The 16,433-nt window shown below is 44.2% G+C and overlaps 1 protein-coding gene across 2 annotated transcripts; it reads left to right on the forward strand.

Moving 5' to 3' along the window:
• The first annotated feature begins 5,466 nt into the window (after positions 1-5,466).
• On the forward strand, positions 5,467-9,942 carry LOC133888370 (uncharacterized). Of its 2 annotated transcripts, XM_062328581.1 has the most exons (7): positions 5,467-6,285; positions 6,365-6,509; positions 6,590-6,643; positions 6,729-6,820; positions 8,647-8,882; positions 9,045-9,218; positions 9,315-9,942. In XM_062328581.1, the coding sequence occupies exons 1-7, from the start codon at positions 5,546-5,548 to the stop codon at positions 9,410-9,412; spliced, it is 1,539 nt and encodes a 512-aa protein (XP_062184565.1). In that variant the 5' UTR covers positions 5,467-5,545; the 3' UTR covers positions 9,413-9,942. The 2 variants fall into 2 exon arrangements, with proteins under 2 accessions (XP_062184565.1, XP_062184566.1); XM_062328582.1 differs by lacking the exon at positions 9,315-9,942 and having other exon boundaries at positions 8,970-9,110.
• The last annotated feature ends 6,491 nt before the right edge of the window (positions 9,943-16,433 follow it).

Below are 16,433 nucleotides of genomic sequence, written 5' to 3' on the forward strand. Positions count from 1 at the left end.
TTGTGCCATGTCAGTCTGTGGTACCGTAGGCCCGATGGGCATGTTTTAGCACACTAAGCATAGGACATGAAAAATAAAAAAAGGAAAAATGTACTAGTAATAAACAAATAAATAAATAGAGTGATGTTGTGTTGCAAGCCTCGCCTATGTTGTAAGTAATGCGATAATAAGAGCATGTATATCAATATTCCATAAATAAAAGTACAAGAGCAGATCAAAATATCTCCATTACACATGATTTCACAAGTGATTAACCGTAGTTCATAGATGATAATTACAGTAACCACGCGTACTAACAAATCTAAACAGTAAAAAATAATTTAAATAATAGAGCTCTCATAATGTTTACAACAATTGGCCACAAGAGAAAAAAAAAAGTCATACCCCCTAACTATTGTTAGCTATACATCATAAATTGGGCTAGATCTAAGCTTTCACCTAGTTTCAGAACATGTATAAAACTCTAGAAAAAAGGTTCATGTGGACAGTGTTGTTGTTCCTTTTTCATAGTACATAAATTAATAGAATAAATTCAGATTATAGCTATAATTAGAACAACAACAAAGCAGCAACTCTTCAATACATTCATTGACCAAAGCTGAACAATGAAATCCTAATTTCCATCGATCACAACTAAATAATCTGAACCAACAGCAGCAACTAGTCCAATGAATCAATCAAGTATAATTAGACAACTAAAGAACTGCACAGGTCTGAAACTAATGTATTCAGATAACAGCTCCAATATAAGTTTATTTAATCATCATAGAGCAAAGAAACCAGACCACAGTTCAGATCAGAGGAGAGTTTTATACTCATAGTGAAACTGGTTGAAACGAGCTGATGATCAAGGCTAGGCATGACCCAAAAGTTGCAGACCTAGAAATCCTATCACTCGCCGATGCCATCGGCAAGGAGAAAGAGATACAGAGCCTCAACCGCACTTTTACGGTACGTGCGGGTGAGCCTCGACGTCACAGCACCTGGTTTCACCAGCATCAACTCTCTCTGGTGTCTCACACAGTCAAGAAAGGAGAAAATCCTAGTACTCAAGCGCACACCAGGCAGAGAGAAGGCAATAGAGTGAAACGTGAGAAAGAGTTGTTCTTTTTTTCAACTTCTGCCAACCAAGAGGAGGACCTCAGCAGATATAGGAGGCCCTCACCTTGATCACGCGTGCCAAGGATGGTTGTCTCAACCGAAATTGGTTTGGCCTCCCCGATCCTCTGTGCTGCTCGAGCCAATCCCCACAGTCCAAGTCGAATCCAGAGGATAGCAGTGAGTCCAGCCATGCCACGGATGCGTGCATGAGCGCAAGAGATTCGGACGCACCTATTCCACCGTTGCCGCCACCCTAGAGTCGCTTGAAGCTAGATCGAGTTGGTCCCCAATGCCCTCTAGCAACCATAGGACCAATGCCCAGCTCATGGGCATGGGCTGATTTCAACAAGGGCTGAAAGATAAGTGCCCATCAATTGGCCCAAGAAAGTAAATTTCAACATTAAAATTTATTTAAATGACATCAATGCCCACCACATTTTGATGTTGGAATCTCTGGTTTTATATACAGGACTTAAGTAAGATGTATCTTTCGGGGTTTGAACATATTACCGAGTTACACAAACTTCAGCCCACACCGGTAGAGGAGGACAGAACATTGATCCTCCACCCTGGTGTGCAGACCTCCATTGGTCTATGGTGAGTATGGTGGCATAAACTTATGGATTATGCAACTTTCACAAAAATCGGAGAAATCCCTGGGAATATATTCATCACCTCTGTCATACCTCAATCTCTTTATTGTCTTCCCTAGCCGGTTTTCTACCTCAGCCTTATAGATCTTAAAAAATATAAAATGCTTCATCTTTTGTTCTAAGCAAATAGACATAGCATAACCTAATAGCATCGTCTATGAAAGTAAAGAAGTATCTTTTGCCACCCTTAGTTAATATACCATTTATCTCACAAAGATCAGAATGGATCAACTCAAGTGGTGTGGTGCTTCTCCCCTCAACCGAGTGAAAAGGTTTGCGGGCTACTTTGCTTGCACACACACCTCACACTTATGGCTCTTGTCATAATTATATGAGAGAATAAGATCCATCTTGCTCAAACTCACAATTGCTTCATTATTAACATGACAAAGACGAGAATGTCATATATTAATGCTCTTATTAGAATATGAAGAGTAGAAAATGTTTGCGAAACTATCGAGAATAGAAATGTGGAACATGCCTCCGCAATCATAATATTTTCCCACAAATGACCCACACCTGGTCAACACTACTTTATTTGACTCGAAGACTAACTTTATTCTGTGTTGGCACATCATTGACCCACTGAGTAGATTACGGGTCATGGCATGCACAAACAGCACGTCCTTCAGGATAAGAGTCTTGCCGGAAGTCAACTTCAAGCTGACTTGTCATACTCCACGTACTGTTGTTGAGATCTCGTTTCCCATCAGTACGGATCCACCATATGTTCCTTGTAGAAGTATAAATATGCCTTGTAGCACATGTATCAACCCACCAACTTAATGGTGAATTTGCTATAAATGCCTTAGATACATATTCACTAGTAGAGTCGCCTTTGCCGGTATCATCGGTCATCACAACCGCCACATGCACTTGGGCTTTGGTTGTCTTATGCTACTCAGGCATCGGCCCCTTGCTCTTATGATCACGGCATTTGTTGCCCTTGTGGTCCAACTCACCGCTGACGTAGCAGACAATCTCGGCTTTTTCTTCTTCTTCATAGATCCAGGCTCGGTCTTCTCTTTCTTTACATCCCTCTCGGGATAGTTCTTGTGCTAAAAAAGGTTAGCTTGAGCGGCCGCCTTCACCCCACCAAAGGCCGCCTTAGACTTCTTCTCGACATTTATAGCAACGGTGAGCTCATTTAGAGTCAACCATAATTTTAAGTGTCGATGTACAGTGACATAGTCACGCCAAGAAGTGGACAACTTGTCTAGGATGGCATTAACTGAAAACCATTAGGAAGGACACATCCATATTGCCCTAAGTCTTGCACGATCAATTGCAACTCATGGATATATTCCATGACTGATCTGCCATCATCCATTCGAAAATTCAGGTTGCTAGCCACCATAAAGGACTCATTACCATTGTCGCTTTCAGTATACTTGTCATTCAGCTCTGACCATACTTTACGTGCTTCCCCGAACCCCACATAGACGTCAAAGAGCCTGTTCGATAGGACAACGAATAGCCATATTAGGGCTGAAGCATTAGCCTTCCCCTAATGGGCCATTAACACATTAAGACACGTTCTTTCAATCTCGTCTTGCACGTCTTCCTCTGGAGGAGCGTGTGGCTTTTCGGTGAGGACCCAGAATAATCTGAGCTCCATCAACCATATCCTCGTTTGGGCCTGTCAACGCTTAAAGCCAGTCCCATCGAAGTTCTCAGGCTTAATCGCGTTTAAGGACAACAGTGGTAGGACATAGGAGCAAGAACTAGCCATCATAGAAGCAGTAGGATTTCTAGATTGTCGTAAGTAATGTGATAATAAGAATATGGATACCAACATTCCATAAATAAAAGTACAAGAGTGCATCAAAATATCTCCATTACACATGATTTCACAAGTGATTAATAGCAGTTCATAGATGATAATTACAATAATCATGTGTACAAACAAATATAAATAGTGAGAAAATTATTTAAATAACAGGGCTCTAATAATGTTTGCAACAATTGGCCCTAGGACAGAAAAGGTCCTTCCCCCTAACTATTGCCAGCTACACATCATAAATTGGGCTGGATCTAAGCCCTCGCCTAGTTTCATAACCTATATAAAACTCTAAAAGAAAGGTTCATGTGGACAGTGATGCTGTTCTTTTTCCAAAGTACATAAATTAAGAGGATAAATTTAGATTATAGCTATAATTAGAACAACAACAGAGTAGCAACTATTAAATACATTCATTGACCAAAGCTGAACAATGAAATCCTAATTTCCATCGATCACAACTAAACAATCTAAACCAACAGCAATAACTAGTCCAGTGAATCAACCAAGTATAATCAGACAACTAGAGAATTGCACATGTTTGAAACTAATGTACTCATATAATAGCTCCAATTTCAGTGTATTTAATCATCGTAGAGCAAAGAAATCAGGCCACTATTTAGATTAGCGGAGAGTTTTATACTCATAGTAAAACTCGTTAAAACAAGCTGACAATCGAGGCTAGGTACGACTCAAAAGTCACAGACCCAGAAATCCTATCGCATGTCATTGCTGCCAACAAGAAGGAGAACAGAGATATAGGGCCTCAACCGCACTGCAACGACACGTGCGAGCAAGCCTCGACATCATAGCACCGGCTTCCACCACCACCAACTCTCTCCAGCGTCTCACACAACCAAGCAAGGAGAAAACCCTAGTACTCAAGCGCATGCCAGATAGAGAGAAGGCAAAAGAGTGAAACATGAGAAAGAGTTTTTCTTTTTTTCTTTTCTTCTGCCAACCAAGAGGAGAACCCTAGAAAATTTAGGAGGCCCTCACCTTGAGCACGCATGCCAAGGATGGCTGTCTCAACCAAAATCACTTTGGCCTCCCTAATCCTTTGTGCTGCTCGAGCCAATCCCCATGGTCCAAGTCAAATAGAGGACAACAGTGAGCCCAACCATGCCACGGATGTGTGCACAAGTGCGAGAGATCAAGGCATGGTTGTTCCACCACTGCCGCCGCCCTGGAGTCGCTTGAAGCCACATCGAGCTGGTCCCCGATGCCCTCCAGCAACCCTAGGACCAGCGCCTAGCTCGTGGATAGGGCAGCTCATGGGCATGGGCTGATTTCACCAAGGGCCAAAAGAGAAGTGCCCATCGGTTGGCCCAAGAAAGTAAATCTCAACATTAACATTTATTTAAATGACAACATGCAGTACTTGTAATAAATAACACACCACGTCGTGAGCTCTATTGAGTGTTGTGCTGCATGCCCGCGCGCTAATGCTGTGTTGCACTGTTGGCTTTGTTGCTGTGTGCTGATGCTATGTTGCATGCATGCATGCTCTGCTAGCTACTGCACTGCTGCAGTGCCATCAAACAGTATCGTGCCGACTCGGCGTACCTCGGTTTAGACCCAGGCACGATCCAACCCGTTATACTAAACAGACCATAAGCCGTACAGCACCGGACCATATGTTGGCCCATTAGGCTCGCCATTTGGCCAGGTCTAGTAGCCGCTATTGTATTTTAAATCAGCTCAAGTCGCCTGTTCAGCCGTTGGACTGATCATAGCCCATTTCATCCCAATCTCATTGACCCGACGGCCACGCAGGCCCATTTTATTTCTTCCGGGCGACCTCGCCGACGCGGGCCCCACCCTCCCCGCAACTTGTAACGCGCTGCGGTGACGGAGCCGTGAGCGAGCCGTAACGGCTCCGTGAATCGCGCCCGCCCGCCCCCATTAACTCGCTCCACCCCCCCGGGGTAACGTCGTCACCCTAACGACGCCGCCGTGGCGGGGAGCGGAGCCCGCGGCGTAACCCTAACGCCGCCACGAGCGGCCATCCATGGCTTCCTGCGACGACGACTTCGGCCTCCTCGGTGACGACGCCCACCACCCGGCTCCCCCGCCCCAGCCTCCCGCCGCCCAACAGTCCGCTCCGACGCTCTGCTTCGCTGACGCGGCAGCGGCCGCTGCCGCTGCGGCGGGAGCCGTCGCCGGCCCCTTCGCACCGGCCCAGGAGGAAAGCAACCACCACCCCGAGCGCGGCAAGGCAGCGCACCACGCCAAGCGGGGCAGGGAGCGCGCGGAGGAGTTCAGCAGCGATGGAGGCGAGTACTGCTCCTACATCAACAGCAGCGGTGGCGGGGGGAAGAAGGGCCGCGGCGGCGGTGGCGGAGGGAGCTCGGGCGCGTCGGACTACCGGAAGGATCGGGAGGAGTGGACGGACGGCGCCATCTGCAGCCTCCTCGACGCGTACACGGAGCGGTTCGAGCAGCTCAACCGGGGGAACCTGCGGGGGCGGGACTGGGAAGACGTCGCCGGCGCCGTGACCGACGGGCAGGGCAAGGCTAGCGGGGCCAAGAGCGTGGAGCAATGTAAGAACAAGATCGACAACCTCAAGAAGCGCTACAAGGTGGAGTGCCAGCGGCTCGCCGGCTCTGGCGCCGGCACCGTCAGCCACTGGCCCTGGTTCAGGAAGATGGAGCAGATCGTCGGAAACTCCGCGTCTCCTGCCTCCTCCAAGCCGCTTGCTGCTGTCGACGATGACAAGCCGAGGCAACAGCAGCAGCACAGCAACAAAAGGTCGCTCATTTTTACACCTTTGTTGTGTTTGATTTGGTGCTCTGTTGGTAGAAAAATGAGCTAATGTTTTTCACTGCAGGCATCCTCTTTCAAGCACTGGCCCTCCTACTGTGGCCGGCGGCTCCAGAGCGACCCCTCTCTCAAATCCAAAATGGAAGAGGGTACTTCTGAAGATCGGGGGAACTGCACTGGCAGGAGCAGCCCCTCAAAATGTTGACCCCAAGGTAGTATTTATTAGCTAGGGTACTACATCTAGTTTGATAATGCCCTGGTTGTTTCAAACGAAAATTTGTCATCTTATCAGGTGATTATGCTAATTGCTAGAGAAGTTCAAGTGGCGTGCCATCGTGGTGTTGAGGTAAATAGAGTACATCTATTGCAGAGATGGATTTTGCTGATATCAAGCAGTACTTATCCAGTTAATATCGTATTTTGCAAATCAGGTGGCAATTGTGGTGGGAGGACGGAATATATTCTGTGGTGAAGATTGGGTAGCAGCAACAGGCACTGATAGAGCTTCAACATACCCAGTCGGGTAATTTTTTGTCATTGCTATTTTGCCTTATTATTTCCTTTTGGTATTTGTCCGCGCTTGCTTCTACTCTTTCATCCTACCAGGAATTAATGATGAGCATGCAACGCTACTATTTGGATGGATCCCTAGGGACAGAATACAAGCATGCTCATGCATGTGGGTTCCCGTTTCCAGTTTACTTTGCAATGTGGACATCCATGGAAATGTTGACAGTAAAGGACTTATCTCATTGATCGAATAACTGTTTTGGATCTGGTCATCTGGTTTTATTCATAATCCATTTGATGTTTTCTATTCTTATTTTTTGTGTACCATGCATTTGTGATCAGGCACGATATGTATCATGCATTTGTGACCAGGCATTTATAGTGGCAAGTGCCAGTTCAAGTTCATAGATTTCGCTAAAGCTATATGTGATTAGTGAAGTCAGAATTTAATGCTTGTGAAGTGAGTCACTAAGCTTAAGAACCACAAGAGCTTGTTTCAATTAAAAGAGATCATAATATGACCGGTGGACTTCATTGTGTGATTTTAAAATGCTGTCCTGTTGGAGATTCTATTCAATTTTTGACAGGTTGCAACAGCAAAGACAGTTAGGCCCAGCCTGATGCTATGAGGTCTGTGGGAAAGAACCATTTTTTGCCACAGTTGAGGTTCAAAATTCAAACTTTGGGTTATGTTGTTGGGCTGTCATCGAGGACTGAATGGAGAGAAGAATGCTATGTAGCATTAGAAAATGTCTCTTTTCATACTGAAAATAGCAGGATTAAGAGCATTGTGCAACTCTGCTCTTGTGGAACTCAGATTTTTTTAAAACTCTCATTTCATTGGTTTTGCACTAGCTTGAGAGGATCAATTTCTTCACTCTTCGCTCAGATCATATATGAGTTTTGTGCTTATGCAAGGAAAATTTGGGGAAAGGAACACATTGTGTGTGAATACTTTGAGACGTTATGCGGGAACATCCTGTACCGTTTAACAGAGCACCTAACCTGTATAGATAATAGATTAAATTTTCATCTCATAACATTCATCCCTTGTAGTTGATCAAATTTCCATTGAATTGAAGGATTCTCAGGGTTGAAATATCATGGTGTTTTTTTTAGCAATCATTAGTGTATTTAGGTAGGTTGTACCTGTTGTTTACAGGATTCTCAGGTCAAGCAAATGAGGTGATGACTAGGATAATCTTAGTATCGATCATGCTTTTTCAACTCGATCACCACAGACATTCGACAGCATTAGCCTCAAAATAATTTCTCCTCTTGGATTGCATCATGTTTCATGCTTTTGATCTTTTCTTGACTAGACAGTCCTTTTCAGAATCGTGGTATGCTGGTAGCTGATCCGAGCAGCTTGCCAGGTTGATCCTCTTTGTTATGCTTTGATCTCCTTAGTCTGGTTCATTTCAGAATGGGTAATTTGATGCATCATTTGCCCCAAACTGTTTCTTTATGTGAATTGCGGAGTGTATCCTTACTACCTACGTTCCTTTGCTATAGCTGATCTGGAGCAGATTACCATCTTGAACTATTTCAGCCTCCATCCTCTTATTTTAATTAATATCAGAATTGGTAGCTTGTGTTCCAGCGTGTGTGGTTCAATAGGTAGGCACATCTTTCACTCTTAACTTAACAGCGACTGGTAGAGCTCATTGTTCATATAATTTAGTGTTCTTCTGTGCATCTTTAGCTACGAAATCTACATGTCTATTCAGCTTGCTTCATGCTGTTCTTTTGGATCCTAGCTTCTTTTCTGTGGCTTCTGATGAACTGCTACTTCTGTGGCATGAGTAGACACTGACAGCTGTCTCTTAATTTTGTCAGAATGATGGCATCCGTGATGAATTCAGTACTACTTCAAGCATCACTAGAAAAAATAGGCGTGGAGACACGAGTCCAGACTGCATTGACGATGCAAGAAGTTGCAGAACCATATGTTAGGCGGCGAGCCATAAGCCATCTTGAAAAAGGAAGGGTTGTTATCTTCGGTGGGATCGGTGTTGGCATAGGGAATCCACTTTTCACAACTGATACAGCTGCTGCTTTAAGAGCATCTGAAAGTATGCCAATGAATCCCCTCCAAACCCCTTTCTGTTCATTCTCATGGCTTGTCTAATGGACTTGTACATACAACTTCCCATTTTCAGTTGCTTTAATTTTGTTGCTATGAAAGCTTCAGCTGATACAGAGAGCAAATCTGACTAGATGTACTTGTCAACCAGTCAATGCAGATGTTGTCCTCAAAGGTATTGTTGGTGATGATGAATATGGTTGTCCTCCTAGGAGCAGTAGCAATGCACCATTTGAGCACATCTCGTTTAGGGAGTTAGCAGCAAGAGGATTCAGCAGAATGGACATGACAGCAGTTACGTGTTGCGAGGAGAACAACATTCCTGGTTAGTACCTCTTATCAGCTAATCACTTACGAAGTTGTGTTGGTTCTGTATTAGCAGTTTGGATAATGATGACATTTGTGTATTCATTTCTTGCAGTTATCATCTTTAACATGTTAGAGCCTGGTAACATCTCCAGAGCGATTTGTGGGGACCAAATAGGCACCTTAGTTGACCAGTCAGGAAGGATCACTTAAATTATGAGGATCCCATTAATGTGAATGAATCAAAGATGGAACTCCTCTCCAGAACTTTCAACTGTCATATTCTGGGGGCATCATGCATGTTCTTTGTTTGCATGGATTTTTCTGGATAGAAGAGGGGAAGCTTGTTAATCAGACAGAAGCTACCTGTATTTACCTGGGATCCTTGTTGTGTAATATGTGATGTGATGGCAATTGCCCGCATCAAAAAGCATTTATTTGTAATATCTGTTTGTAATGTGATCTGTAGATGAGTCGTAGGGCTTGTGTAAAGTGGTTGCGGGTACCCAGATCAGAATGTAGTGTTGTAGGTTGTAATGCTATTGTTTGAGTTGTAGTGTTGTATTTGAAAAGAAAATTGTTAAGTCTCCGTTTGCAGGATTAAACGCCCCTGTGCCCTACCAGCAATCAATCACGTTTTCTTCTATAATGATAATATAATAGATAATACTAATAGCTATCGTGAATACAAATCTTCTGTAGCATTGATTTTAATGAACATAAATGGAAGATTGTCTTCTCTATATATGTCGGATTTCCAATCTGGTATCCTGAACATGGATCAGATTAACCATTGTGACTCGACTGTCTTCACTTCATTTCAACTTGTAAGTTGACCCTGCGTCTATTGAATTGGTTTCCAAAATTAAAACAAAACTACGTCATCTGTGATGTCAGCTGTTCTTTTCTGCAGGTAAACATTGGGTGTGTCCTGAAGGTTGATGATATCTAGCAACTGACTATGGCGTCTATCTTCTTCCTCAAAGAGTGGGACAAAAGCAAATCTAGAGAAAAAGAAAGGCAGCGGCAGTGTGGATATTTCTTTGCCACTTGCAAGACCCGTACAAGGTTAGTCAGTCCTTTTCCCCATCTGCGCCATTGCTTTCTAGACCAGTTGCAGTTACAATAGTTCATTTACACAAGATTACTGCAGCAACTATTTTCTACTAAAACTGTTCCGATTACATAAACATTTGATATATTGAATCTGGCATGAACAAGCTCATGCAATTCGCTCTTGCACCTTACAAGATGCTTAACCCACCCACTCCAGTCTCTTCCTCTGAAGCTTTCGTACTACTGTTCTTGTTGCCACTTGCCACACAAATGCAAGATTCATTCGGGCCATTTGCATATTACAAGCAACAGGCGTAAAAATACAGACCTGATTCCTGGAAGCAGATGACAACAAACATAGCAGTAGATACTGATGATATATTAGATAATAAGAATAGCTATCGTAAATACAATCTGGTTCTGGAAAGTCGGCAGCATTGGTTTTAATGAAGAGTGCCCTCTCAAGAGGGATTTACCAATGTTGCTGGGGTAGTCTATGATACATCTTTATTTATGTTCGATTGCCAATCTGGTATCCTGAAGAACATGTATCAGAATAACCATTGACTCGGACTGTCCCCATTTCATTTTAGCTTTTAAGCTGACCCTGCATCTATTGAACTGATTCTCCAAATGCCTGTACTTAATCCTAGAATCTTTTGAGATGCTAGTTCATACTTCATAGAGGCAGCCATGTGTATCATATCATTTGGGAGCTACCGATGATTCATCGATCTGAGAAAGGACGATAGTTACTGACACGTTGAACACGCCTGCGAGAGCAACGGATGGCGACCAGTGAGCTCGCGATTCCGTGGCCCTGTCCATTCGCGCGTTTCAATCTACAGGCGAAAAGATTCCAATTTCCACGAGATGATTTGGGTAGTTTGATCGCTTGTCATGTGCTAAACTCGATCTTTTGGTGTGTTCCACCAGTGCTGTGGGATAACTGGAGCTGTCAGGATTGGGATTGGAGAGGAAAAGAACGGGTCGAGAATATGGGAAGCACCGGGAAAGCGAAGCATGGGCGAAGCTACGATAGCGTAGCTGAGTGTATTGGCACCAAGGAAAAATTAAATCTAGTTATTAACAATTCAATAGCGTAGCTGAGATGATTTGGGTAGTTTAATCACTTGTCATGTGCTAGACATATTTTTTGGTATGTCCCAAAAGTGCTGGGGGATAATTGGAGCTGTTAGTATTGGGACTGGAGAGGAAAAGAACGGGTTGAGACTATGCCCGCACGGGAAGCACCGGCAAAGCGAAGTGGGCAGGCGCGGTGGAGCTTGATTGGGCTTGAAGGTGATATGTTCAAGGATAGATATGATTGTATTAAGTTTATATTTATATATTTCTGAATAATATATTATTTTAAAAATGAGTACTATTGTGACTTGTTTGTGGAATATTTTGTTTGTATCATAATATTATTCTAAATTGATCTCTGTTCACATATTATTATGATAATTTATAAGACCAGCACATATATTGATTGATGATCATATTTCACGAATCATATGTATAGAAATATCAAATCAATAATATAAATATTTATGTTAGAGAACATGATATTAGATTGACTCATCTTAAGATACTGTTACGATTGTTACTTATAATGTGTCATTAGTTGTTATCTCAAATGGTGTTTTATAGGATCCTTAGATATGAGATTGTCTTTGATTTCTAGAGTGTAATGACATACTTTAGGGCTATCAAACGCTACTATATAATTGGATAGTCATAGAGGTAGTTTTCGGATTTATCATAAAACATGTCGTAAGGTGTGAGCGATTAAGATGAAATTTGTCTCTCTGGGATCCTCAATGTCATTGGATATGAAAGTGTATGTCCATGTCAATGTGATTAAAGAGTTAATCACAGTTTTGATAATCTATGACTTGATTGAGTGAATGGTCGAGCTAACACAAAGGGTAACGCACGTATCTCGCCTTGAGTTCGACTGGCCATGAGGCAAAGGGATCAGTGCATGTATATATCAAGGTTCAGCTGATATGATCTTTGTGTATACTCGAAAGTTAGCATGTCCTACTACGGACAGCTATTGATTTCGATTTGGAAAGAGTTTTCGAGTTGTAACCATTTATACATGAACCTAACGGGTCACACACTTAATGAATTGAATCAAAATATATAAATTAAATTTGTATATGCGTTTGATTGGATTATGATCCATGAGGAGTTAGAGTTCTAAATGGCTTTCAATATGGGAGCCAATTAGCGAGCTCTATACAAGAAGAGGCGTGGAGTGAGGCGATGTGAGAGTCACTCTGAAACCCTAGTCACAACTCTCCACACGATCTCCCAAAACCCTAGCCACGTGCGTGGTGCTAGCACACCGACGCATGGCGATCCTGCCCAGCATGCATGGATACCGCAGAGGCGTTGTTGCTATTGCGTTGAAGCACCTCGAGTTACTCCTGATGCTTAAAACCTTTATTATACCAGTTTTTGGATCAGTCGCTGGTAAATAAGAGTCTTACAACAGATGATATCGCACACATACAACACGATGAGTGATGAGAAAGATCCACCATCCTAAAAGTACATAAAAAAATTCCTACAAACAACAGAATCCACACTATCAGAGAGCACAGAAGGAATAGCATGAAGGCACACCACTCCACATGCAACTTGGGAGCGGACACGATCAAGACCTACTCATCAGCCTCACTGTCTGTTTCGGTGAAGTCTAGATCATCATCTGAAAGCACAAGCAAGAGTGAGAATATACGTACTCAGCAAGTCCCAACTCTTGTCCTACGACAAGGGTATAAATACATGCATATGATATCGGCAAGGAATAAGCTGTAAGGTTAATCTTTGCGGAAATGCCAAGTTTACACATGTAAAGGTATATTTTCTAATAAGCGGTTTTGTGAAAGCATCATATCAATATTCTTAAATGATGGGGGTTCGATCATGGTGGAAAGTCACCAAGGCCCAAATTTTAATATTGCCGGACACCTCATCCACGACAACCCACGCACATTGCCGGACCTATTTTCCAAAAACGGGCACACCTTGCCCACACACTCACCAAGAAAACACACACAACCCAAGCTAGTTGCTATGACCGAATCGTAATTCGTCCATAACCGTAGATATGTCTATTTGAATAGTTTTATCTCTGTATAGTGGTACACTTCACCCACAAGCTGAGTTTAGCAACATACCACTGTCGTGGTAGTGCGACTCAATAAAGTTATTACCCACCACAACGTCATCTCACTAGCCGCCTACGGGAGCTAACCAGAGGTTCCTAATCTTTAACTAGGCCTCCAACTAGGTCGCCAAGCCTGCACCTGTTCCATGGCCTCTCGTTGCACACCTACCTCTGGACAACAAGTAGACTAGCTGATAGGGTTTAGACTAAGACATGCCACATACAAGGTCAAATGACTGTATTGTAAAGACTATTTAGGATGTCACATCAACTCGGTCCTTAATCGAGCCAAGGAAAATATTTCCACACGAAGCCTGCCATAGAGGCAGCACTTCAACTCCCGAAGCGTTTTCGACGGAACCCTAATTTGCCCTAGCTCTAACACGTTCTCATATTGATATCGACATCTGGTAAGTTATCCCATCCTACAACTCACGCAACACCAATCACCAAGTTTTACACAGTTCGCAAAGCTATATTTGATTAAGCATGAAATAACAATAGAGATTATCGTCCTAAGCATACTAGTAACAAGATAATCATCTTAGCGTAAATAAGGGTTACCAAGATTATATTCAGGATGATCACAAACAGACTACCTAATCTTTAATAGGACATAACTAGCTCAACAATTTAAATTATGCTAACAAGTAATACTTCATGCAATTAATTAGTGGAAAATGACTGCTACGGGTCATGGTAATAAAATTGGGTTTAATATGATCAAAGGGAAACAGATTGAGAATTGCCTTTGTTGAAGTCCTCGTGGGGTCCTGCACGAAATCTTGTGTTCCCGGTCCTCCTCCTCCTCCTCCTCGAACTCTCCGGTTTCTAAAACGCGACACACATACAACAATACCAAGACACAAATAAAATATAAATAAGTTTGAAATAAATATAAAACTGGTATGAATATATAGGATTTGAATTTAGATGAATATTAGTAGAAGAATCGTTGAAATCAGAGTTGAAACGGAGGATATATGGGTCTCAGAAGTTTAAATCTAGGAAAAAGGGAAATGTTATTGTGCTGGAGTTACTATGCATTTGGGTTACACCGTAGGTGGGCTGGCTACTGTTCACTTAGGCTTTGTGCTGGGTTGGGCTCTAGAGGCCACTTTGCCGGCTGGTGCTGGGTTGTATGGGGCTAGGCCTTGCAGGCCATGGGTTGTGGCAGTCCAGTGCGGCCTAGTGGGTCAAGCGCCCCAGTTGAACAAGTCTCGAGTGGCACCACCACTCAGTCGCCGGATCAAGGTGGCGGGTACGCCGGAGAGTGGTCGAAATGACCTTCCCGGCCATCATTCGCGACGACGAGTGCACCGGGAGAGAGAGGGGAGGACAGCGAGTTGATTTTGAGTGGAGTCCGGGCAAGAGAGGCAACGGGTTTGGCTAGCGGTGAGCCGCCACTGGCTATAGGATGTTGAGCTCGTGGGGAGCTCGGTAGAGGGTGAGGGTGAGGGAGATAGGTGAAGGAGAGGGTGGTGGAGGTGGATGGGAAGCTCTGCACATCACTCCGACGATGGATTTGAGCTGAGGTAGGAGATTGATGGTGAGGGCGATCGGAACTCACAGGTGGGGGAAAAGAGAGAGGAGAGGGAGAGCGGCTACCTTGCTCGCGAAAAATCGGCAGGCTGAGGGTGGTGTTGGCTCAATTGGGCCTTATATAGGCGGAGGAGGGAAGCGGTAGCGCCAGTGTGGGTCCAAGGGCAGAGCTCACGTGCGGTAGGACATAGTGGTTCATCAAGGGCGGAACAGAGCAGGCGATGTAGAGGTGTGGACTTCGCGTGTCATGCGGCGGGGAAAGTCAGGCTCGGCAGTCAAAGTAGCGGCACATTTAGTTCACGCATGCTCGTCCGGTGGTGTGCTTTGGGCGCAGTCACTGTGCGTGGTGGTGTTGGATGGCAGTTGGCACATGCGCGTAGGGTTCGGTGACTAGTGGCTCAGTTTGGGCGCGCGTGAGCGGGAGTGCGAGCGTGAGAGGAAGAAGAAGGTCGGCTCGGGCTGTGGGTGGCGCGCGAGGGAGAACAGAGAGGAGGGGAGCGGGCCGGGAGAAGGGAAAGGAAGGTCAGGGTGAGCTAGGCTGGAAAAAAATAGATGGGCCAAGGATATGAGCTGGAGGGAGAGGGAGAGATAAAGGTTTTGAATTTTCGTTTTGGAAATGAATTTAAATAGGTTTGAACTGAATTCTTTTGCAAAGATTTTTGGAAAATGAATTTTAGCTAAAAACGAGGATGTTACATGCGGTGCTGATCTCCTCGGTGTGAAGATCGCAATGTGACCAATCGGGAATGGTCGAGGTGTACGACAAGACCAATTAGGACTGGTCGAAGAGCATGACGCGACCACTCAGGACTGGTCGAGGAATGCGACGCGACCACTCGGGATTGGTCAAGGAGCACGATGCGACTACTCAGGATTGGTCAAGGAGCATGACACGACTACTCAGAGCTGATCGAAGACGTGGCAAATCTGCTTAGTGGCTGATTGAGGAACGTGACCACATGCTCGGAACTGATTGAGGAGCGTGACTACCTGTGCGGAGCTTGTCATAGGGCTGGTCACGGAGCCGATTGGGAAGATCGATGCACACAATGTTGGATAGATCTACTTTAACTCTTCTTTCACTGTACTATGCGTTGAGTAATAACGATCTATAATCTTCTATAGTTTTCTGAGTAAATATGATAGAATTTTTTTATTTTAAATTAACATAGTCTACCTATTCTCTAACTGAGCTCGCTACTCTGGGTGAGCGGCGGCCTGAGCCGGGCTCAGGGGCAGATACCCACCCATCGCTCGTCATCGGGACGACCTTGCGCTGATCCCGCTTTCCACCGTCGGCAGTCACCATGTTCCCCATTAGTTATGGGTGCACTGAAGCATCTTATTAGACCCCTCATCTGGTGACAACTCATGACAAGTGTGCAACTTGGCGGCTCACTCTCTACCTCTGTAACTTGTTTCTCCCATGCTTTCCGCAATTTGCAGCTGCAA

Source organism: Phragmites australis, chromosome 13 (genome assembly GCF_958298935.1).
Source record: "Phragmites australis chromosome 13, lpPhrAust1.1, whole genome shotgun sequence".
Lineage (NCBI taxonomy): Eukaryota > Viridiplantae > Streptophyta > Magnoliopsida > Poales > Poaceae > Phragmites > Phragmites australis.